General features: G+C 47.4%; 1 protein-coding gene across 4 annotated transcripts in view; it reads left to right on the forward strand.

The window, feature by feature from the left end:
• Nucleotides 1–25,279, forward strand: part of ERG (ETS transcription factor ERG) — a 231,354-nt gene that overhangs the window by 117,620 nt on the left and 88,455 nt on the right. The window contains exon 1 of one of the 4 annotated variants that reach the window (XM_004594109.3): nucleotides 13,164–13,292. The exons of the other annotated variants lie outside the window; for them this stretch is intronic. Coding sequence (XP_004594166.1) covers nucleotides 13,275–13,292 — 18 coding nt within the window. The 5' untranslated portion in view covers nucleotides 13,164–13,274. Of the gene's footprint in view, nucleotides 1–13,163; nucleotides 13,293–25,279 lie in introns of those variants that run through there. 4 annotated transcript variants of the gene reach the window in all.

The raw sequence follows: 25,279 nt of genomic DNA on the forward strand, positions 1-25,279 counted from the left end.
TGTCTGTGCATTTGAAATCACAAGGATCTAGGCTTGAGCCCTGCTCCTGTTTCCAGCTACTTGCTGATGTCTACCTTGGGGAGTAGCAGGTGAAGACTCAAGTGCTGGTTCTCTGCCAGCCGTGGGGAAGACCTGACTTGAGTGCCAGGGTCCTGTCTGCAATGTGGCTCAGCCTTGATTGTCATGGGCACTTGGATAATGAGCCAGGGGAGGGGCGATCTTGCTCTCTCTCTCCTCTCCTGTTTCTGCCTCTCTATCTTTCACATTAAACATGAAAATAAATAAAAATGAACAATTCACGATTCGTAGCCGATAGTTTCATGGCTGATTTTGACTGGCAGAATCAGCTTTTCCCTGATGATGCAGTTAAGTCAAGGTGTGTCTGACATGCGTCTTGCCATCCACAGCCCCAGATCTGCTGAAACATGATAATCTGATGGTGTCCACCTATTATCTCTGTACACAGGTATGCGTAACTTCAGTTTAAAGAAAGGCAGTCCCATGTATAGTCTGAGAGTGTATTTGCTGTACTGTTAGGAATTAAAAATCAGTCAGCTCCAGCTTTGTGTTCTACTTCTTGTCAGCTGTAAGGTAAATGGGATATTCATTTGATTTTTAAATTTGATCTTGTCTGAAAATAGTCCCCCTTGGATTTAACACACAGACATGACATTGATACCCTGTTCAAATTCAGGGCAGAGGAGCAAGCATTGGAGTGTAACGTGCTAAGCCTTTACCTGTGATCCTGGCGTCTGGCTGCTCCACGTCCTAACCAGCTGCCTGCTAATGCGCCTGGGAAAGCAGCGGAAGACAGCCCAGTGCTTGGGTCCCTGCACCTTCCTGGGAGACCCGAATGAAACCCCTGGCTCCTGGCTTCAGGCTGGTTCATCCCTGGCCGTTTGGTCCACTTGGGGAGTAAACTAGGTGCTGGGAGATCTCCATCTATCTCTCCCTCTTTCTGTAACTCTTTCAATTAAACAAAAATTAATCTTAAAAATTGGTGCAGAATGATTGCTTTTTTTTCCTTTGAAAGGCCATGAGTCATTTTTATAGCTATTGATTTATCTTTTTCACTTATGTTCATTACCTTTAAAATTAGGAGAACAACTAAAGATTAGCATGTTGTCAGGGTTAGAGTGCTGTTTCTGTGGTGGGCTGCGGCTTTCCTGTAACCCTGTGTGTGATCTTGTATTCCCTCACACTCAGATAATCCGAGGAATGCTATATGGACTCAGTTTTGGGAAGAGTTCAAGTCAGGCAGATTTAATTTCTGGCACAGCTCTTGTCCTCCCACGTCTTGCTTTATTAAATCCTGGATCACTTCAAGGCAAGTCCAAACAAGTGGCAGTGGCAGTTTTGGAGAGGGGACTTCTGCTCCCGGTTCTTATTGGAGATAAATCCGTGTCTGCAATCAGATGTTTTTGTTTTGTTTTGTTTTGTTTGCCTTTGTGAGTCGGAAGAGAGAATGTGGTTGAAAGGTGTCAGTTGTGACTTAGTGGGAATGATCAGATCAGCCCCGAGGTAGCCCTGCCGGATCACATCTGGTTTTGGTTTGCAGTAGCAGACAGATGAGCTCTAGCCTCTATAGCCCCATTGTCTGCGCTTCCCTCGACTCTGATGGACAGAGAGCTCCCGACACCCAAGCCGCAGAAACGCATATGGCTGCAATGTACAGGGGAGGCAGAACCGCACAGGTTCAGGGTTACGGAAGGTAGTTGGAGAATGACTTAGTGAGCTCCCAGGTTTGCTGTTGTCAAAGAAAAGAATAAAAAGAAAAGTGCTCCCTGGTGAAAAAGTCCCATAAAATGGCTTTGGTGGGTGAGACCAGCTGATATCCTTCCAGGGTCCAAGGCCACAGATGGTAATCGGGTCAGGGAAGGGAGATGCTGGGAGATGCGGCTGCACTGGTTGGGTCTGGAAGTTTAGAAGTTGCAGCCTCTCTCTTTGCAGACAGTCTACTGTCCTACGGCAGCTGCATGTCACGTGCTACCCTTAGGGACGTGGCACCCAGCACTGTGTCCTCGGGTGGCTTGGCCTGGCCTGCCGTGAAGCTCTGGGTTCGTGGTCAGCCAGGCCCACCAACCATCTAGATTCTCCAGATGGCTCTTATTATAGTGAGGATTGACCGCAGGATGCCCCCATGGCATGCTGGGGGCCTGGGAGTCCGGGTTAGGGACTGAGCCCTGGGTTTCTAGGAGATAAAGTTTCAGAGAAAATACAGTCCCTTCGTGATGCTGTGACAGGGGTGAAGGGGGTGGGGAATTAACCCTCACCCTCACCCTGTGCTTCTCATCTACCACTCCCATGTCTGTGCAGGACGCAGAGATGGATGTTTTCCTGTGTCTCTCTGGGACAGGAAGTTGAGGTTGATAAGCAGAGATGTTTCTTGGGAATGGGGTGTGAGCTTTACTGAGCTGTTGACATTGAGTGTGGACTGGGGTCCGAAATCAGGAACGTAGCAGGGGTCAAGTGACTGCAGGACACATACACATTGCTTGAGCAGAAAGAGAGGGAGAGGTTCGAGCAGGAGAGGAAATGAGGCTGGAGCTGTGGCCAATGCCCATGGTGCTAGCATCTTGTATGGACACTGGTTTGAGTCCCAGCTGCTGCACTTCTCAGCCGGCTCAGTTAGGGTGTCTGGGTAAGCAGCAGAGAGGAGTCCGAGTGCTTGGGCCTCTACATTCAAGTTGGAAACCCAGATGGAGTTCCAGACTCCTGTTGTGGCTGTTTGGGGAGTGAACTTGCAGGTGGGAGGTCTCTCTCTCTCTCTCTCTCCTTTCAAATAAATAAATAAATCGTATAACAAATAGGGAGAGGAGGAGCAAGAAGGGCCATCAGTGTTCACTCCTTCGGCACTCCCTTCCTCTCGGGTCACGGTGTGGTTGTAACCTAGACACACTTTGCTCTCCAGATAATCTTAGCGTGTCTGCTTGCTTGCTCAGCTGGGGGATGCTTCCATCTGCATCATTATTCCGGCATAGAGGGATCAGCACTTCGCTGCAGCCAGTGGACAGGTGGATGGATGGGGAACCACAGCAAAAAGCTGTGATAATATTACAAACTATTCTTTCTGTGGCTTCTAGTTGCCCGTTTCTGCCTACAGAATCCACCCAGAACAGTGGCTCACCCTCACAGCCCTTCTATCGCCTGTCACTCCTTGGTAGTGCTAGGACTTGGCTGACAGGCTTTAGGAGATGCTGCCTTGCATGGGACCCAGCTCTGCAGCGGAACACTCGCGAGAGGATTGGCAGGCTCCTGGGGGATCAAGCATGCTGGTGAGGCACACGGCCTCGCCGTCTGACCCCTTGTCTCATTCATCTCTTTCTCTGTTAGTGTGTGTGTGTGTGTGTGTGTGTGTGAGAGAGAGAGAGAGAGAGAGAGGGAGAGAGAGAGATACAAGAGATTTGACAACTCATGATGCCATCCTCTTAGTTTTCGTGAGCGTCTTGGGGACCCAACAACAGGGCCACTGGCACCCGAACAATTGAGCATGATCCTTTGAGAAGAGAGGAAAAGGGTGGCGATCTGGTGATCACTGGCACAGGCCAACACCCCCAGCTGTGAGGCACAGCTGGTAGATGGATGACTGTGGCTGGACGTGACACATGGACTTGTTCTCACTGAGAAGTGCTCCACCTCTCCCTGGGGAGTCCCAGGTTCAAGTCAGACTCTGAGTCCTTAAGGGCCCATCCTCTCCTGATTTAGCCACTGGCACAGCCATAATTGCCCTCACTTAGTCCTCCGAGGCTCTGTGGGCACTTGCCCATTCAGCAGATGCTCTTTGAGAGCATTCTTGGTTCGGGTCTGGGGCTCTTGCTTCCTGGGTACTGTGTGTGTGTTAAGGAGGACACTAATTCCTTCCTTAAACTCACCTGCAAAGTGTTCATTGGAGGAATTGTGTAGTATGAAGACAAGCATGGATGTCAATCTCTGGGGGACCCAACTAGACTTATCTTCGAATTCCATTTTGCCTTAACCCTTTGAAGTCACCGTGCACTTGGTGAAGCCACTAAAGTGCATCAGTTCTCCTGCACAAGGAGCCACACCTCTGCCACCCCACCAGTACTCAGGGAGGAAACTGCACGGGAAAGCTGTCATGGTGATTTCAGGTGTCAGTGGCAGTCAGAGCCGTACTGTCACACAGCCCACGCGGGACAGCCGTGGACACACACCAGCCACTGTGACCCACTGGCCTCCTGATTCCTTGGTGGGGAACCAGGAAATAACATCAAATACTGCAGATAGTTTTTAAAAATATTTATTTATTTTACTTGTTAGAGGAGAGAGAGAGAGAGAGAGAGAGAGAGAGAGAGAGAGAGAGAGAGAGCGGGGGAGAAAGAGAGAGACAGAGATTCATTCGCCAAATTGCCACAATGGCTCGAGTTGGGCTGGTCTGAAGCCAGGAGCCAGGAGCTTCTTCTAGGTCTCCTGCTTGGGTGCGGGTGCCCAGTGACGGGAGCTATTCTCTGTTGCTTTCCCAGTTCGTTAGCAGGGAGATACATAAGAAGCAGAGCAGCTGAGACAGGCACCGGTGCCCATATGTGATGTCAGCACCACAGGGAAAGCTTACTGTCCATGCCATGGCACTGGCCCCTGAAGATATTTTTTAAGGGAGGACAGAAAGAGGCAAGTTGCAAAGCTGGTTATATTGTTTGCAGTGACTGTCAAGAAAAGTTAGCATTTTAATAACCTGAAAATTAGGAAAGTGGTGTAAGATTATTTTAAAAAGCATATTTACTTTGAGAGCTTACCTTATTTTACGTATGAGGGATCTTCCAAAGGTTTGTGGCAAATGGAATCAAACTAGAAGTTTATCTTGGTGCAAAAACTTTGAGACTGATGTGGAGAGCTTTGTAGTACACACTTTCCATCACTTTCTTGAAAATCTCTTTCGTGTGTGGATTCCCAACTATTTTTTAATTCCAGAGAAAGCTTATTTTTTGATGAGACACTAGAAGTCTGTCTCAAGATAGACCCCCTTTTATCATTTTTGTTCACTTATTTATTTGTTCTATTTGAAAGGCGGGCAGATGGAATTCCGCTCTGCTGCTCCACTCCCCAAATGCCTGCAGCCAGCCAGTCAGCCCAGGGTGAGTGCAGGGTGAGTGCAGGGTCTGCTGCTGCGTCCCAGGGTGCATGTTAGCGGGGCGCTGGCATCCCGGGTGGAGCTAGGACTGAGGCCCAGGTGCCCCGATGTGGCCTGCGGGGGACCCATCAGTGTCTAAATCAGGCCTCTACCGCTGATGTACCACAGGTTACCTTTCATATCTCAGTGAATGGAATATGTATGATGAAAAAACTAGGCATGGTTTACACGTTTTTGGCCCCAGTATAAACATATTTTAATTCCGTTTTCTCGAACTTTCTATCGCCTTCTTGTGACTGCTGTAGATACCTCCCAGGTGCCAGCACCTGAGGCCAGAGCTGTGGTACCAAGGAGGCTAGTACACCCTACAGGTTCCTGTTCATTCCACGCTGTTTGTCCTGAAAACATACTGAACTATCTACAGTTACCAAAAACTGCTAGTAGTAATTATTTCTGGGTTCAAATTTATTCAAAGTGATGTAGAATAATTGTACAATTCCTTCTAGCAAACCTTACCTTGAAAAGTCAGATCTGTGTCCTACGTGCAGATATTTGTAATGCATAGTGATTTCTGAGACAGGTGTATTCTGTAATACAGAATAAATGGAATTATCTGGGGGCCGGCTGCATGACTCAGTAAGCTAAGCCTCCACCTGCAGTACAGGCATTCCATATGGGCACCAGTTCATGTCCTGGCTACTCCACTTCTTGATGCAACTCCCTGCTTGTGGCCTGGGAAAGCAGTAGAAGATGACTCAAGTCCTTGAGACCCTGCACTCATGTGGGAGACCCAGAAGAAGCTTCTTGCTGCTGGCTTTGGATCAGCTCAGCTCTGGGTGTTGTAGCCATTTGAAGAGTGAGCCAGCAGGCAGAAGATCTCTCTCTGACTCTCCTCTCTCTGTAAATTTGCCTTTCACACAAAAATAAAATTAATCTTTAAAAATGAAATTATTAAAAACATTTTTCTGCACTAGGGGTACTGGGTGTCAGTTTTAATGGTAAGAAATGAGACACCTTTGCAGGGTAATAGGTTAAGTGGTTTACGGTCGCCGGGGAGAGCCTGTTAGAGGGACATGGAGCACCCTCTAGTGACAATAATTTAAGCAGTTCAAAGGGAAGCTTCTGGCCAGGCTGCTGTCTGGTTTCTGACTGATAAAGCTGTGTAGTTCTCTGGACAGTAGGTGGGGGCTTCCTGGCATTCCCGAGGCAGGATTATTTTTGTAGCAGTAGAGATAGAATAAGGATCCACCAGGCAAAGGCACAACTGGGAGGCCGTGGCTTTCACTAGTGTGTTTCCTCTGGCTTACCCTTGCCAGCTGGTTCAGAGAGAATGCTAGCAGTTATACTGCGGCACACTTTCCCCAAATGCATGCTAAGATCTGCCTTGTGATATGATAATGACATGATAAGTGTCCAATTCTAACACACCCATACTTAGCGTATTAGCACAGTGACAGTTGTGCGATGTGGAGAGGATGCCCACAGCGTATCCTGTGGCAACACAGATGCCCAGTGCTCCTCCGTGTCTGATGCACCTGCCTTGGAGCAGAGGGATACCTTGGGGCAGTCTGGGGACACTGAGGCAAATGCACATGAGTTTATGACAAGCATCTTGTGTTTTGGCTTATATGATTCCATTAGTGACAGAAATAAATGAGCAAACAGATCATTGAGTGCTGTTGAAATCAATACCACGAAAACAGTCCTTTAGAAGGCAGCAGGAACAATTATTGGATATAAATTTCTCTATTTTTCATTCATGGAGTAATGATATGGTTCTATTGGCTACTTTCCTTAAATACATAATCCACATATTCCTATAAAAGTAATTTATGAAAAATTACAGATTAAAGCAGACCCAAGTGATGTGTGATGTCTTGTGAGATTGAAAAGAAAAATCTCATAATGCTGACTCATCATCAACTTTGAAGTTAATTTTAGCATCCCAGGGTAAATTCCCAGGGTGGCCAGGGATGATGGCTCAGGACACTACCTAGGGAGAACACCTTGGATGTGAGGTGCAGCGAGAGGTGTGCAGGCACACTGCTCCTGTGTGGCCTGACGGCAAGTGCCAAGCCAGGGCGTGGTGGCCAGTGCCGTCTGATGACCATGCTGTCTGTGCTCAGGTTCAAAGAAACGTCACAGAGTCCACAGTAACTATAAGGAAAGCTTGTGTTTATTTTGGTGCTGTTTTTTTCATAATAGGCATTTTCCATGAACTCTTGCAGGACTCCTCATCCACCTGGTTTAGGGATGAAGACCTTGAAAGGCATTTAATGGTTCACTGATTGAATATAGACCCGTGATCATTGAGACAGGGAATGCAAAATTCCTTTCAATTAAATTACTAAGACAGTTCCTCCTAAGTCTTTTGATTTTACCACGAATAGTCTATGGTCATATTTAGGGACCTTGATCATGTTTTGGTGTCCCTACATTTTTGAAGGCATATGGAGTTGAGTAAGACTGCAGTTAGTACAAATTTGAGAATGCATGGGATACTTATGAAACTGTGTTTATTGAAATCATTGCTCCATTGGAACAAACAGGACTGAACTGTGGCCTCAACACAAAGGAAATTGCAACTTGCTGTGGAGAAGTTGAGGATTCAGTGTGTGATAACAGTTTCCTTGGCTCAGATGAATTCAAGTCCACCAAAGGGCAGTATCCCTTTGAAACTGGCTGTTCAAGTCACCACTGGATCATTTCTTAGCGTGCCACTTGAGGGTAAACAAACACACATACATACACGCACCTTCACACAAACACATGAAAATGTACACGTTTGCATACACATAAGCACACTAAAACACAGATAGACAAACACATGCACATATGTAGATGTTCATTTGCATATGTTAATGCAGTCACACAATCACACACATGCAAGTGCATCTTGTGTTCTGGCTCATATGATTCCATTAGTGACAGAAATAAATGAGAAACAGATCATGTGTGTACATTTACACATGTAAATACACTCAGACACACATAGACATTAGCACATGCAAATACTCGTCCACACATGTAAACACACGGTATCCTGTTCATGCATATGTAAATTCACACACATGTAAACACATTCACACACAGAAACATACATTTTACACAACCACACCGCCATGCAAGGGTACATACATGCAAACAAACATCTACACGCAAAACACTCAAACACATATGCATGCATGCACTCACACATTCTCAAACATGTAACACACTTGCACGATGTATACAATATGTACATGCAAATGTAGACACATGTAAACATATATTCACACACACACACAAACACCCACACAACAGCACACGTTCGTACACTCGCATGCGCACTATTACCAGATGGAGTGGATGTGCTGTGAATGAAGCAACGGCCCCAGGCCAAGCCTCCCATTGGTGTGGACGGAAAAGTTCCACCGGGTGCTGTAGTTTTCCACTGCAGGGGCAGCTGTAGATGCTGGACTCTTATCTGCAATCTCAGGCCTGTCCCTGGCAACATCGCTTGGGACATCCTTCTCACGGGGCTCTCATGAATAATCCAAACATCATACATTCTAAGATCATGTGTCATCTCAGGAACAATGTGCAGCATTTTTGTCCTATTGTCTCGCCTTTGCAATGCCCAAGTGTTGTGGGGCGCTTCCAAGCTCTCCACTTCCGAGTGAGGGGGGTTGGAGGAGATGGACAGAAGTTTCCTGAATGCTAAGACAGCGGTTGGCAGGGTGGATGTGCCTGGAGGCCTCCCAGAGTTCCTAGCACAGAGGCAGCACACCATTAGAAACGGGCTGGATTCATGTCGAGTAGATGGCCCGCACTAAACACAGGAGGGCCCCCTGGGATTCCTTAGTACAGCTAATCCAAATTAACTATGCTGCTCTTGCTGTAACTATTGGAAAAGGATGGTGCATTTTGTTATGCACACTTGAGTGGCATGACAACCGGGGGCATTATTTGTGTGCAGCATGGTAAATAGAACCAGTATGAGTATGTCAGAGATCCACAGGAATCTAGAGCACTCCGTATGACTTACATACCTTTACACTGTGATGTGTGTGCATTGCAAATATATTGAAAACACAGGTGTACCAAAGAAAAAGCGAGAAAACAAGTTGTAGGTTTTTTTTTTTTACTGGGAGTACTGTGATGTGTAACCTGCTGTTATTTCCATTTTTGCCTTCTTGTCTTTTTTTTTTTAAACAAATGTATTTATTTAAAGGTCGTGGTTAGAGAGAGGGAGAGACGGAGTGAGTGAATGGAAGAGTTTGCACAAGAGAGTTACCTTCCGTCTACTGATTTACTCCCACAATGGCCACATCAGGCCAAGAGCCAGGATCCCGGGGCTTCTTCCGAGTCTGTCATGTGGGTACAGAAGCCTGAGCATTTGGGCTGTCCCTGCTTCTTTCCCCATGCGTTATTGGGGAGCTGGATCACAAGTGAAGCAGCTGGGACTGGGACTGGTATCCATATAGGATCCTGGCACCGTAGGCAGAAGCTTAACATCCTACACCACAGTGTCAGTCCTTTGTCATTTCATGTTTAACCAACGGTGCCTGTGATGTGAGTTTTAGATAGCCAGGCAGCACCTCAGAGCAGTGACTAAGCAGTCACCTGCTATCTCCTTGTCTTGTGATGTTCTGAATGATGATGCTGAAATCGATGTTGTATGGATGTTTAGTACCAGGTAGTAAGTGCCAAGTGGACCCTCTAACGTGTCTCCAAGGAGGGGTGTGACTGTGCCATGCTCCTGGCATGTTCAGAGCTTCACCTACACTGCTACGTGGGGAAACTGATTGCAGAGCAAGGATGAGATGGGAGGTGGAGGTGTAGTCTTAGGACATGTACATGACAATGCTTCTTTAACCATGTGGTCTACTTGCTTGGCACTTCTTGCTCTACTTGAAGCAAAATATGAAAGACAAGCTTATGAAAGGTTTTGGTGATTTCCAGGCAGCAGGTCCCTGATGGGTAATTGCAAAAGGAAGCTGTGGGAGGTTTTTTTTCCCCATAGAAACTGCTTGTGCAGGGCTACGGGGCAGATTCTGCCCGCCCTCTGTGTTCTTTGGGACTCGTGAAAGGTGCAGAAGGAGTCTGTGTTAATGAGCTCATGGCAGGACACTCCCCAGATTGTCAGTTTGCTCCTCAGTGGAATCAGCTAGTGACCTAAGGCAGTGTGCCGTGTGTGCCAGGTGCCACCCCTCAGACGGTGCAGGACGATCTGGGATGGGCTGGGAGGTTTTCAGTAGCGTAGACTGAGGAAGAGGTCAAGGAGAAATGAAATGATTTCTGGGTCTTCAGATAATTCCTCCAGGATAGTGTTTGGGGAATGGCCTCACACTGCCAGATTCTAGCGCCTCACTCTGCCGTATGCTACGGATGGTCAGAATCTCTGTTTGGTTTTACAGAGGCTTTGCACTAAATATTTAATGATTACCATACTTTACTTCTGTTGTTCTGCCCTGATCAGCAACAGTGATGGGAGTCAAACACGTGGTCCTCAGAAATGAAGCCTTCTTGTCTCTATCAGATTGTGTAACACAGCCCCAACTCGTTATGTCCAGATTAACTTTTTAGTAGATGCCTTTGATGTTTAAATGAATTTATCTCATTTTTATTTAAAAAAATTACAGTGACTACACAGGAAGGGGAAATCTTCTATCCACTGGTTCACTCTGCACATGGCTACAAAAGAGCTGGGCCAGTCTGAAGCCAGGAGCTTCTTCTGGAATTCTCATACAGGTACAGGGACCCAAGGCCTCAAACCATTTCCTGCTGAGTTCCCAGACCATCACCAGGGAACTGGACTGGAAATGGAACAGCCGGGACTGTGAGTGGCACCCATATGGGACGTTGATATCACAGGCAAGGGATTGACTGTTATTCCATGGCGCCACCCCAACTTTATATTTTTATGTATTTTCACATTTCGTTACAGGGAAATGTTCAGACAAGATCTTTAGTCAACAGATCAAGTAATAGTGTCTGATTTTCACTTTGTAAGCATGCAAGCAAAGAAGCAAATCTTGAGTAAAACATTTTTAAAGAACAACTGTGTTACACACATACAATATACAGCAAGTATGTGAAGCAGACGGTGACAATCATAGGGAGTGGTGGTGGGCACAGCTGGCATGAGCAGGTGGATGGTGTTAGGAATTCTGTGTAACAGCTTGTAACTTTTGTGTAAGTGTGAAATTGTTTCAAAACAGTGTAAAAAATGACCGCTCCCTGTTAGATTTGAATGAAGCAAGAGCCCAGCACAAAGAGAGGAGCTTCTGAGGGACCCGTCAACGTGGTGGGTGTGTTGTTCATGTGGGGAGCACGCAGCAGCACACACACCCCCCCCACGAAGCAGGAGGCATGGCATTTCTTCCTGGGGTCAGCATTGGAGTAGTGTTCCCTGGTGGGCAGGGGCAGCTACAGCTCCCAGTGGCCTCTGGGACCCTGGAGTGAGAACACCAAGCCAGGGGCCTCAGAGCTGAGGGGGGCGAGGAGTTCTAGTGGAAGCTGCCCAGAGCAAACAACGGAGGACTTTGAAATCTTAGGGAAGCACAGTTTTAATCAGCCTACCATCGTATGCATTGTTCCAAGATGAAAAGAGCGGAAATCAACATCCCCTCCCCATGTAGGGTCTGAGTTTTCCCCAGAAGGGGATTTCTTACACTCTGTTCCTTCTCTCCCCATCCCTGTGTTGTCCCTGTGCCTGCCCTGTCTGCTCTCGCCCTCCTGGGCCCTCCTTCTCACCTTGTTGCTTCCTTTCTCTCCACCATCTCCCATTCCCCCTCTCTTTCTCTCTCCTTTGCCCTCCCTCTGCTCCATCTCCCCTGCCTCCCTTCTTTCCTGCTCTCTGCCCCCTGTTTCCTTTTTGTCCTCCTGTTTCCTTCCATTTCTTATTCCATTTCATTCTTTCTTCTCATACCCTCTTCCTCCCACTCGCTTTTCTCTGCTCCTTGCTGCTCTCCTCCTTCCCCTGTCTTAACACAAGGGAGGACAGGACAGACAGAAGTTGGACATGTGCAGGCCCAAGTGCTGACCGAAGCTGGTTCCCTGGATGTCCTCCTCGGGGTCCCAGCCTGGCCCATGACTCAGGGCCTGTTTCACTGTGTTCGAGGGTCTCTGTTGAGAACACACCTCTTGCCCAGCTTATGCGTGGTGCGATTCAAAGCAAAGTGTTGTTTCTTACAAAGAACAAGTAATTTCCTGCAAATGAGTAATTAAGGGCCTGAACTCCTCTAAGGAATGTCCAGGCCTTGTATGAGCTGTACTTCCTGTGAGTGGAAAACAGGCTGGTGGCCCTGAACTCACAGCTTGGTGAGGAGACGCTTAATGGGATCTTCATGTGGCATAGTTAGTTAGCAAGAGTGCCATCAGGATGTGTCGTTCACAGCGTTGATGCTTGGTAAAGTAGGGCTGGCTCACAGCATCCTAAAACATTGATCATGATTTTTATTTGGATTTTGCATAAATACCTGAAGTCTTTGATGGGTTGGTTTATTTGTTTATTATGTATTTATATGACTTCCATTCTAGAGACATTGCATGTTCAACTTGTTTCCTGTGGAGCAAGTAGCAATCGCGTTGGAAGGAGAAAATGAAACTGTTCTAGAACATTCTTCCTGGATGTTGAGTTCACAGTTTATCAAAAAACAGCCAGGCGCATCTAGAATTCAGTGCAGTCGTGGAGTAAAGTGAAGTCAGTTCCACCTGCACAGCTCCCATCCTCTGTTGTTGCTGAGTGAGGGGTAGGCCGAGAAGAAGCTGCTCCTCAGGCCAAAGGGTGCCCTCCCTGGATCCCCTGGGAAGCTGTGCAGAGTCCGTCCCCCCACATCTGCATCCTGCTTGGGTGTCTACGCCACGGTCACGGGAGCCACACGCTCACACCTGCTGCCACAGTCCAGGCATTGGATAACTTTTTTTTTTTTAACATTAAAAAAAAAATCCTCCTGGCTGAATATCATCAAGAAAAACAACATTGTTTTCAGGGTCTCTTATCTTTCCACTCCCAAATATCCTGTTTCTTTGGGCTGGGCCGCCAGGACCAATAGGAACCTCTTCCTGCCATTGGCTGACTTCATTTCCCAGACTTAGCACAATCTCATCCGCTCTTAGCAACCTCATCAAAACTACTTTCTGGTCAGAGAGAAGCAATAATTATTATTAACATTTATTAACGATCAATAAACTCGATTGCATTATGGCCAGCACTATTAAGGTAAGGCGAGGGTTCCTTTTTCGTTTGACAAAATCTTGTTCTTATATGCTTTTCGTTGGTTTCCTTTATCAAGGCAGATAAGTTAGGGTTGGGCAACACCCCCCCCACCACAATAGAGGACAACAAGATTTCCTTTGCGCTGCCTAGTAAATTTCCTTTTTCCTACTCCAACCATCCGCAGGGCTTAAAAACTTCAAACTCAGAAAAAAAATTGGGGTTTCTAAATCTACCGGTGAGTGCTGTGGGTTGCTTTGGCCAAGGCTCTGCGGAACGCGTTCTGGATTTTTTTCGATTCTTGAACCAGCCTCAGCGGTGCCTGGATGTGTGTGGCTGCCAGGCCATGGAGGCACAGAAGTTGAAGGGCAGGGGCAGAGGAAAAGGTGGGCTTGTCCAGGCTGGACCTTTGGCGGCTGAGCCCAGCCCCGGGGTTGCCAGCCAGACCCCAGGGACAGGATGCGAAGAATCTTCCTCGGCAGGTGGCTGCTGGTCAAGGGACATGCAATTTTCGGCTTGCCTCGGGGGACTTCCATGTTGACTGAACACTCTCATAACTCCAGCAGGGGTAAAATTTGGTTTGTGCCGTTACGTGTTTGGTGTTAATAAAATACCTACCCGCTCAACCCCGAGTGAGACTTCTTCCTGGTGAGGTTGGGTGGGAGGAAAGCAGTGGCTGGCAGGTTCTGTCTTTCCTGGGGGGTTCGGTTGGTGTGTGCTGTTGCCAGTATTTCTTAGTGTGTGTCACATAGAGATGAATGAAGAGCAATGGCCTCACAGGTCGGGGAGCCTGATCCCGGTCTCACTCTTGGAAATACTCCGGATAAGGGGGCGGCTGTGGATTTGTGAAATGGTTTCAGGGCCCCCATGCCTGGGTGTGTTTGTAGGAAGTAGACTAAAATCGGTCTGAGAAACAGGTGCTGGGAGGAGGAAAGAGGCCCTTGTGCTCGTCTCCTGACTTCAGTTTTGCTGCTTGAGATGGAGGAACCTTTCGTTGTGTTTCCATCAGAGATCTCAGTTATAGGGAAAGCTCAGGAAAATGAAAGCTTGCCTAGTATCGCTCTAAGGCGTTTCCCCTAAGTCCTCCTTGGTGTATCCTTCTCGCTATTTGAAATGTTTGTGGAAGAGACTTGATGGAGGCGCCTCGGGTAAACTGTGCTGTCGAAATTCTGTTCAATGTTTATTTCTCAAGGTGTGATCAGTGATACATTGAAAAAATTCACGTGCCAACGGTTTGTCCTTCCTAGAGATTTCTTTTTTGTAGCGTCAGGGTTTGAGATCTGTTGAAATGTAAGAACGAGTGTAGAAAGAAACCTTCACCTTACAGGTTTGACACGCTCTAGTTTTAGCCACGAGAATATGAATGACTTGATTTTAGTACCCCAGGGCTTATTGTGTTTGAAATCTCTGCCTTTTGTTTGCGTTTTATAACAACCCAATCAAATATTCCTCGTAAATCTTGGCTAGCCTGAGTATGGGCTTCTGAATTCCCTCCTCATCAGTGTGTTAGAAGGTTTGAAATAGCGTAAGATCCTTTAGACAGTAGGATCATTTGTATATATTTAAGTTTGAACGTTTGTGGTTTTCTGAATGAACTGGGAAATACCTGGTATTTGTCTAGGATTTTGTTGGTCTAACTTTTCATTTCATTCCCTTGTGTGTGCGTCACGCACATCCCGCGTGAACCCTCAACATGGCTTCAAGCAGGCTCTTAAAAACTCCTCCATGAAAACAAAGCCCATCTTCACAGAAAATTCCCTTGAAGACACGTTTCTGTTTGTTTTCTTGAGTAACTCTAGTGAGAAGATTTGGCAGCCTTGTTTGTAGGGAGGAAAAGAGAGATGTTGAGTCCGCTGGATGTAATTTCAGTTATGTTAGTGCAGGGCTCCACTAAATCCAGGGAAAATGACGGCTGTCCAGTGGAATTAGGAACTAGTCTGTCACCCAGACAACTACCGGGCTTCAGGTAGTTTGCTTTTTATGTTGTTTTATTTAAGAAAAAATCAATTAGCCAAGCGGGTCTCAGATGACCTGAATTTGTGACGTTGGCATTTGACTTCTGGGTGGGATTGTTGGTTTGGCTTTTACTGGGTTATTTATAAGACTCCACAAGACACAATGAGAAGCTAAAATATTCTTGCCCAGCCTGTTCAGCTCTAAGTTCCTTTGGCATTGTGTATCTGGGGAAGAGAATGTTTTCAATTGGAAGAAATGAAGGAATTTTTGGAGCTTCTGGGACCGTGTCCGTTGAAGTGTCTGTGGAGTCTAAGATGAGGTTAGGAGCGCTGAATGAGGCAGGTGAAGACCAAGGCTGATGTTTTTGAGTGCAGGAACTTCACGGATCAGCTTGGGTGCCTCCCTGGGCCTCTGAGCCTTCCGATTCTACCTATAGGTGCTTCCCAGCCCCTACTCCAGCCTCTGGATTTCTGCTGAGATCCTTGTAATGTGATTATACCTCAGTGACGAGTTCCCATCCAGTATCCCCTAAAAATGTTCCTGATCTTTTTTTCTAATGCCCTTTACTTTTTAAGGGAAATCTCACCCAGTCAGAATGAGACTTTTAAATGCATAAAAGAATGGAAATATAGTTCTCACTCTGGACCGGCTTGAGGGCTCCGGGCACCCCAAGTTGCAAGCCTACGTCTGGAGTTTTAAATTCCTTTGTCTTTGAGGCAGGTGTATGAGGGATTTTCCTTGTTGGAGAGACCTGCATGGAGGGTGTGCAGGGGGAAATGGTTGGGAAAGTGCACGCAGCATCCGCCAGAGCCTGTGACGCTCCCAGCCAGGCTTGAGGGATATGAGAGCAGGCACTTGCTGCATCAATGGCTTGCTTAAAGGGGTTGCTCTCTTTGCATTAACTAGAGGCTGGAGGGCTGGATGAGAACTGAAATGTGCAGTGATGGGAAATTGACTTTATGAAATTAGCAGGGTGGAGCTTTTCCCCTCCTTGTGACCATAGCGGGCACTTGTTGAAAATCTGCAGTTGTGTGGGAAGGGATGTCATTGAAACAAAGAGTCGCAGCAGAACTTGGTCTCTTCAGGAGATTTTGGTGGAGGTAACCAGTATCCGGAACAGCCGCACATGTAATTTTCTTATTCTCCTACCGGTGTCAGTGGAATCTGATGATTTCATTCCTTGTGCCTTGTGAAAGGTGGACCTGTAACTACAAGGGAATGCCAGTGACTTCAGCAACGCCATAGCTCAAAGCAGTCCCTGATCCCTTGTGCTGGCCTGAGAGTAGATTGAGAAGCACCTGTCTCAGGCAGGCCAGCACAAGCCACTGTCAGACCCAGGCCACCCTTTGCAGCTAGCCGTGCCTGCTCCTCACTCCCTCCGTCTGTGTGGGTGCACCTGTGCTCACCAGCTCCTGACTCTGCAACTCTAAAAAGCAGAACTCGGAGGCACTCAGTCTGTGGACCTTCTGTTCCCATTAAATCCATGGCAAACCAGGGCCCTGAAAAATGGCCGTCTCTCTTAATTCTCTGTGTGGTTTTAGATTCAATGTTTTGTTAGATTTCTTTTTGCCCAGTGGGATTTATTGGGCACACACACACACACACTCACTCTATCAGCTTTCTCTAAAGTACATAAAATGAGATTGGTAAACAAAGCCATTATTACTGATGTCTTCAGGAAAATGTCACCTCTTCAGTTAGCCTGGGACGATCAGGTCCTCTGTGAGGGAGTGGACACCCCTGCAGTGGCCTGCCCAGAGGAACTCAGTGTTGGTTTCATGGTGGCTGTCTGAGAGCAGCAGTGCAGGAGGTCCTGGGCAAGCCAGGCCTGCAAGAATCTCTGAAATTTACAATCTGAGCAAGAAGGCCAGTGCGCAGGCCTTGTCACAGGTCTTGCTGGCATGCTCTGTGGTGGCCCCTGCATCTTAAGTGCCACAAAAGCCATGTGGGAGCTGACCCGACTGCCTATCGAGACAGAGCAGCCCCCACCCCAGGGATCCCTTTTGTGCTTTGTATAGCCCCATGTGCACCTGTGTTTAAGTCCTCATTAATCTGGTGACCATGGTTTGTCTGACCTCAGTTTGCCCGTCCCTGCAGTGGGAACCATAAAGGCTGTTCCATCTTGTGTTGCTGTAAGCTGGTGCCTGTCAGATGATCCTTGCTGATCTGACCTTTCTTGTATACCGTGTCATCTGTTGGGCCCTGCTGGTCGTTCTGCGTTTTCCATGACTTTGCTTTGGCTAGGCATCCACAGCCACTGACCTGCCCCATGCGTGGAGAGGAACAAGGAACCACAGGGTCACCCACACTTGGAGCAGCAGTGAAGCAGGGTGGGGTGGGAGGAAGACACTGGCAGGAGTTCTGGGATCTAGGGGGCGTGGGGCAGGTGCCCGTCTCGACCAGCAGGACTGCCCAGGCTTTCGGCTCTGGTCATTTCCTGGAGAGGCATGAGCAGGGATCCTGAGTGCCCCAGGGTCCATTTTGAAGACGGCGTAAGGCTGTTGTGTACCGATCACAAACATTGGACATTCTCATGGAAGAGCAGATGGAAACCCACTAACCAACCAACCTTACGCAGCCAATAAAAACTGCCCCAAATCCCAACCAGCTGAGGAACATGCTTCTGTCTGGCTGTCTTTCCACTGAATGTGTCTGTCCATCCATACGTCTACCTGCATATCCTGCTTTTCTCCATTCCTCTTCTTTTGCAAATATTTCCCCATGCGACTTAAAGTTTTTCATAAGCAGAATGTGCTCTGTTAACTTCCATCTAAAGCAAGTACTACTGTGAAGGACACGAAGCTGCTTTCCATTTGTGCTACTACTGTGCCAATATACTGTCTCTCTAATTTTCAAAAATTTACTTTGTTACCACTGGTTCTTCCAAAAGGGATTCTTTTGCCCCATGAGTACACCTAGGATTAAGATCTTGGTAAAATGCAAATATTTGCCAGTTTCAAATATCAATGTCAGTTGACTGCTGTCCCTTCTTTTGTCGCATTCAAGTTCCAGTACAGCCCAGTAACTGAGTACTCTGTGAACCATTGCTATTCAGACAGACGAGAATGGAAGCTCGTTTTTTCTTGCATTTCGTTAACTTTTGTATCTCATTATTTCATTACTTCTTTTTAAAAAAAAAAAAAAACTGTGAGCCTTTTTCCATTGCTGAGCCATTGTAGGTTCTTCCCAGCATCACACTTCCACGCTTGCACATCCCTGCAGATTTTCCGTGGGCTTCCCCACTTGATCTAGGCTCAGACGTGCTCTCAAGTTGAAGGTGAACCCTTGCTTTGTCTGTCCCTGCTCGCTCCTCTTCTGCAGCCTCGCAGCTTTGCTCATGTCTGTCTGTGAGGGTCATGGCAAGTGGACAGATGGCCATGCAAGCCACAGAATCTTCTCCTGGAGATCTGACTGGCTTTCCTGTGTCTTCCACAGCGACTGGCCAAGCGTGGGGTTCAATAAATACTTGTTGAAGAAGGAACATTTAACTAAGAGTTATTGAAATTGTAAAAAGGAAGTTATGATATCAGAGGAATATAATTCTGGTTGTAGCTTTCAAATTGAGGTCTGATATATTTGGAACTACTTCTTCTGAATAAATAAAATGAATGGCAATTCAATTGTTGTTTAAGAAAATGTAGGAAAATACTTCAAAACTGTAGCCCTAGCAACTCGAGTTCATAGGCCAGATGGACACCATTTCGAGAACTGCTTGCCACTCGCCAGGCCTCTGCTAAAACTCTTGTGAGTCTCCCAGCATGCTGGCTTCTGTATTTTTCCTGAAAGTCAAGGTGGCGAGGGGGAGAGTAGGGAGCCTGCAGAAGCCGCTCAGTCACTGAGTATTCCCTTCTTGCTGTCATCACTATCTTGTCCTGATGCTTGTTCTAGCGCCCCCCTCCCCCCCTTAAATTACTGTGCAGAGAAAAATGCCGCAGCAAGCGCTGGTGGCATCTTACTTAGCTCAGTGGCGATGACTGTTGCTGTCTGCTTTAGGTTGTCTACACTCGTGTGGAAAATCCACAGGTGTTGTACTCACAGTGGCTGACTGCAGTCACAGGCTAACACATGCAAGAGCTCAACTCCAGCGTTCCCAGGGCATTCCAAAAACTTTGTGAAAAAGTCACACTATGGAACAAATGGGTGCCAACTTCAATGAGAATCTGATCTGTTAAGTCTTCCCTGCCACAAATGTTTTTTTGAAGTACTCTGGTGCATTGGGTTGCGTGACTTGAAGGAAAGTGGTTCCAGATTCCAGATCTGCCACTGACCTAAATGTCCCCATTCGAGGTGTTCACTTTCTCTCTGTCGTCTTGGACTTCCATCCTGAAAACCTGGGCCACAGTCCCCCATCATTCACCTGTCCCCTGCCATGTCCCCAAGTGGCACCTCAGGAAGTCCGTGCTGTCAGGCAAGGATCTGTGCTGCTAAGATGTTTGGAAAAGAAATCATGAAGGCACAGCAAGATTATTTATTCTTAAAGTGACACGTCAGAATCCAATCATAACAGTAACATTAGGGCTGTCACTTCATACACCTTGATGGAAAACAATACACGTCCAACCCTGGAATCTGCGATAAAAAGATCCTGTCTCCTTGGCAGCTGGCACGTTTGGTTTTACGTCACCCCACCTGGATGATTCCCATCTCTCTTGCCGTCTTGCCTAAGAGCCACACACCAGTCCCTGTGCTTTTCCACTTCACACTGCTGCTGTCCACCTCTCCCCACACCAGGGTCCCCTCACCCTGGGCCTTAGTTTTCAGACTTGACCCGTGTGCATGTGGTGCTTCTCTTTGCGGAACAAGGGGCTGTGGAAATGGCACTTAAGCATTTGTCAACATGATTTCTCCGTGTCTCAACTTGAGGTACATTTCCCAAGATGTTGCTCCAAGTTTAATACAAATATTAAAAAAAAAACTTCTGTGGTTGGATATTGCACAGCCCTTTTGGGGATTCCAATTGTAGGTTTGGGTGGAGCTTGATATCCCGAAGAACATCAGAACCGAGAAGGGTGGAGGAGAGCACACCCCGCATCGATTTCACACTCAGCCAGTGTGTGAGAGTGTGGGCCAAAGGATCCAAAGCGGAGATGCAGCTGGGGGACGGCCTAGGGAACTGTGGCCTCTGCACCAGACTGGTGGTGTGAACCAGGGCAGGTGTGCCCCTGCATGCTTCCTGATACAGCAGAACTGGGCAGTAACACCTGCTTCTCTCTGGTATTCCAGGGCTATGCTGCACTGGCACACGCCCTGCCTCAGGCAGGAGGGAGTTAGCAGCAGGGCACCGCAAGACTTTGGATGCAGGAAGGTCCCATGTGTACTTCTGAGAGGAGCCAGCCCCTGTGGGGCTTCTTCCTGGCTGGTTCCGCTTTGCCAGTCTGTTTCCCAGGGCTGCAGTGAGGGGAGAGCTTCAGATGGTACTTAGGGCATGCCTGCAATGTAGCATTCATTGCCCCATCTTCCTCTTCATTGCAGTCAGAGAAATCCTCCTTCGTGGACCAAGACCAGGAAGTCCAAAAACGCCTTCTGTTTCTTTCTTCGGTTTGTCAATTTCTACCACAGTTTGTAAATGCAGGGGTTTTGTTTCTCCAGTAGCCAATCTGTGTTGCTGCTCTGACTGACCAGTTCTTTTTTGTCTGTATTATGCAATAAAAACTTCACCCACACCAGCCAGTTCTCAGCTCCTCACAGTCTCCCCAATCTGCACTGCAGGTGTCCTGCAGTCCTGCTGGGCTCGGCTCTCTCTGGGGGTTGCCTGACCCTCCTTTGCTTGGTGGGTCCTGGGAGGAGAAATTGAGGGCTGTCCACTGCTGCTGCCTGCACAGTTGTCGCTGTGGACACCTGGTCCCCAGGATGATCAAGCTGTGTGTCTGCAGGAAACTCATGCACTTTAGTCATCTATGTGGTCCCTAACTCGGTGCAACTTGCCATCAGACTGTACTGTGCAGGGGAATAAGTGGCCCGGAGGCACCTGCTCATGCTCAGTGCAGACACACTTTTGCTGACTGTTTTCCGTCCGCACTTGGTGGAGTGCAGAGATGCGGAACGCTGTGGTGTATCTCAACTTCCTTCTTTCTCCTCTTTCTCCCTCTCTACAACTGTAAACAACCTTCCAGGAAGTTTGAAAAAAGGCGGAGAAGAACAAGAGTGAGGGATGGTGGCATCCCAGAGCCTTGGGAATCTTCTTGAATCTCTTTTCAGGGTACCCTGAACCGCCTCCCTTTGACTTGATCACTTTCTCGGCCCACCTGGCAAAGTGCAGGTTTGTAAGCTTCCAATGAGGAGCCAAGAAGGAACAAGAAGAGGCGTGGCCAGTGTCAGGTCCTAGCTGTCAACATGCTCTTCTGACTGTGTCCTTTGTGGGCACTCCCAGAATTAGAGGCACGCGGATACTCAGAGAGAACGTGAGTGTTGCTCAAGGCAAAAGCAGAGTGACACTGTGGGTTCCCTTTCAGATGCTCCACCATGTTAACATGCACACCTGTGTTGACTTAAGCCAAAGGGAAGCAGGAATTAAGCTTAAAAGAAGAAAGATAAGTCGCTCTGTGAGGGTCGCTTGACAGTCCTGAACACTTCCTCTGTTTCTTGTGCACTCCCCAAAGCAGGGTCACTGCCCCATGCTCTGGCTGCGACTGGTTTGGGTAAGAAGCCAGTTATGAAAGAAGGGCACGTATATCTTTTGAAATCTTGCTCTCTGGAGATGGAAAACATCTTTTTTTAGATTCCATGTTTACCGCTTTGGTAAACAGTAAAATGCTGCTGCAGCAATTACCTTGAGGATAAGGGTCTGCAGACAGATACTTCCTGCTCTCACTTCCTCCGCAGATAGCAGTGGGCCCAGAGGCCCAGCATGCCGGAAGAGCTCCCAGTGGAAACTTCCTCTCTGTGGATTTGGGGCTGGATATTCATTATCTTCTCTCCAGGGGAATGAGGCGGTCACTCCAGATTATTTAGAACTTTCCGTCATGACCTGACACAGGTGAAGATGCAGTGTTTCCAAGGGAATGCTTGTGGTGCCTTGTTCTCATCTGTGGTGATGTCTGTCGGCTGGTTTTGTAGGAGGCATGCATAGACCAGGCTGGAAGTGACCATGAGTCGTCATACGACCTGCGGGCTCATGGCTCCCTCTCTCAACTATGGGCTGTGTGGATTTTGGTTTTGTTAGTTAAGCAGGGACCATCAGATCTGGCTTCAGATTCCAACTCCCAGCTTGCTCTCTGTGCTGCTTTTACACCAGTTATGAAATTCCAAGGAATGCATTGTTTGGGCCCTTTGAACCAAGGCAAATCAAACCACAGTGCACAAACACTGAACAATAGGGAGTCATCAATTACCCATCCACAGGATATGCCTCTTAGCCACTGGCTTCTTTTGTAGGTGGAAAAAATATATCAAGTCAACAAACAATAACAGTGAGCAATCAACTAAACAAAATAAATAGCACCTGAGAGACCCTGCTCTCCAACCCTGCTGGCAAAGCACCAGGGAGTCCTGTTTACACGTTCAGCCTGTAGCTGGCAGCACCAGCAGGTCTCAGTGCATTGGGCCATCCTCAACTGCTTTCCCAGGCCACAAGCAGGGAGCTGGATGCGAAGTGGAGCTGCCGGGATTAGAACCGGCGCCCATATGGGATCCCGGGGTGTTCAAGGCGAGGACTTTAGCCGCTAGGCCACGCCGCCGGGCCCACCTTCTCCATGTATTCTTAAAAACGGCAATATATTTTGAGAGATCAAATAGATTTTTCATCATCTCCTTTTTCTTCAGGATAGTGAAAAAAGACAACTTCCAAGGATCTCCTTCAAAAATGAAGACTCCCTTTCCTTTCCTAAGGACCCAATTTCTTGGTAGGAAGTAAAGCCTTGTCACCTCTCCCCGCCCCATTAAGGTGACTTCATTCCCTTGCCTCAGTTTATCCCTCTGCCAGAGTCCACGCTGATAACCACTACTCCCTGGGGTGGCATGAGCATTGTAGCAGTTGGCTTTGTGCTGTGAAAACCATGTTCTTTACCATGTGCAAGATGTCAGCTGCCAGAGTTCCCGTTGGTTAACTATCCTACACTCATGGATCTCCTTTGGTTGACTTGGGCTTCGCTGCTCTTCTCTGAAGTAAGCAACTATCCTTCTCATGTATGTTTGCTTTCTGCATTCACTTGCTGCAGAAGACCCTCCGTGGGTATTTCCAGATTCTTCCAGAGGGACGAAAGCAGTTCGCTCCCCATTGCTGGCTTTCTGCTCACGCTGTCCTTGGAAGGATAACAGACCATGCACAACAGAGTCACAATAGTGAGGTCATGTGCAGCTTCAGCAGCACATTTTACCCAGACTTTGAGCAGCCCCATTGTCTGCAGTTGGTGAGGGCCAGAAATGCAACAAAAATCAAGGCCTTCCTCCCTTGTTTTATTGCCTGGCCTGTGTGCTGTTGTCGTGCAGTGAATCAAGCAAGGCCTTCCTCCCTTGCCTTATTGCCTGGCCCGTGCACTGTTGTGCAGTGACTTGGGGCACAGCTGGCTTCTGTTGGGATCTTGGGCTGAAGCAGTTGAACATTATTGCAAAGTAGCTATTCAAGCCAATGGTCAGAGTTGGTGTGTTCATTAGTCAATGAGGAGGTATTTGTTGATAGTCTTAGTGTTGGGGTAAAGGTCCTCACAGCTTCCCTTTCACAACCAGAGTGTCAGAGTACTGGTTGTTAATGTTCAGAAGTGTCTCTTTAAGGTGCAGAACATTTCAGAAAGCTTGTAGAAAATGGAGTTACAAGATGAGTTTGTATTGGTGTTCAAAAAAAGAAATCCAGCCATAGCTCTTTCATGCTGTGTGCTTTCCATGAACTTGGGAAGTGCCCTTGGAGAGCTGGCTTCATTAATCTTTTACTTTTGCTGCTCATGCTTGGTAAGAGGGAGCCCCTCAGAACATGTTCATTCTGTAAATGAACGACTGCGTGCCTGGGTGGCAAGTGTATGAGTGATGGCTTATACAGTGCAGGCTGTTTTCTCACGTTGTAGAAGAGGGAATAATTTTTTTCCTAGATAGATCTATAGTTGTGAAGTAACTTTTATTTTAGTATCTCCATACTCTGTTCCCAGAGATGGGTTAAGTTATGCTTTGCTCCTGATTTTGGTAGTATGATTTTGGTAATAGTTTAGCTGATCATGTTTTGATGTACATATGGACAGTGAGAAGATTGCTGTAGAATATTCTGCAGAATATTCATGCTTCCATCATCTCATAAAATTGTTGTGGGGTGTGTGTGTGTGTGGTGAGGAGACATGAAAGCTACTGTTTTAGCAAAAATCTCAAGTCCAAAGCAATGTTATCCTTTAAGAGTGCCCTGGTTCTGTTAACCAGTTCCTTAAAATTCAGAATTCACCAGAATTCAGCCTCATTTCACCAATTCAAGCCTGGCTCCTTCTGAGATCTCAAACCCAGCATCCGCTGCAGTCAGAACTTTGGCCCTAGAGGAGAGAGGTGTGGACTGTGAGCAGAGAGCACCGTGGCTTCTTGAGCAAGGCCTCTTGCTTCTCCCTTTTGTCTCAGAAAATTGAGTGTAGGTGGGGTCTGGGGATGCAGCAGAGTAGCCTGTTGGCTACTAAAGAGATAGCTGAGTATTGCCAAGGGAGGAGTGGGGTAAGAGGCAGTCATCCTGGTATCCCAGACCCTGATTATTCCAGGCAGTTCTACCCAGGGAACTGAGTCACATCTTACATTGTATTTCACATGTTAAGCTAGTGGCTTCCTCTGCCAACACGTTTGGCAGTAAATAGAGATGAAGTTTTCCCTCATAATCTTTGCACCCAGTGATATTGACTTAGACTAGTCATCCAGGATTCCTGAGCCAGGGATAGACCCGGTTGAAATGTTATGGCTGGAAATAGTAAGGTGTCCCCTACCCATAAAGAGGCTTCCTAAAAGCCTTGCCACCATGGCTGACACTCCTTTTGAAAGGCCTGAGAATTCCTTGCTCAGGATGTGTGTCTGATTATCCAGTTTCCTAGTCCTTGACAGAGAGCTAAAATTTTCCCAAAGGAGAAATTTCTGCGGTGTAT

The sequence above is a fragment of the Ochotona princeps genome, chromosome 3, assembly GCF_030435755.1.
Source record: "Ochotona princeps isolate mOchPri1 chromosome 3, mOchPri1.hap1, whole genome shotgun sequence".
NCBI lineage: Eukaryota > Metazoa > Chordata > Mammalia > Lagomorpha > Ochotonidae > Ochotona > Ochotona princeps.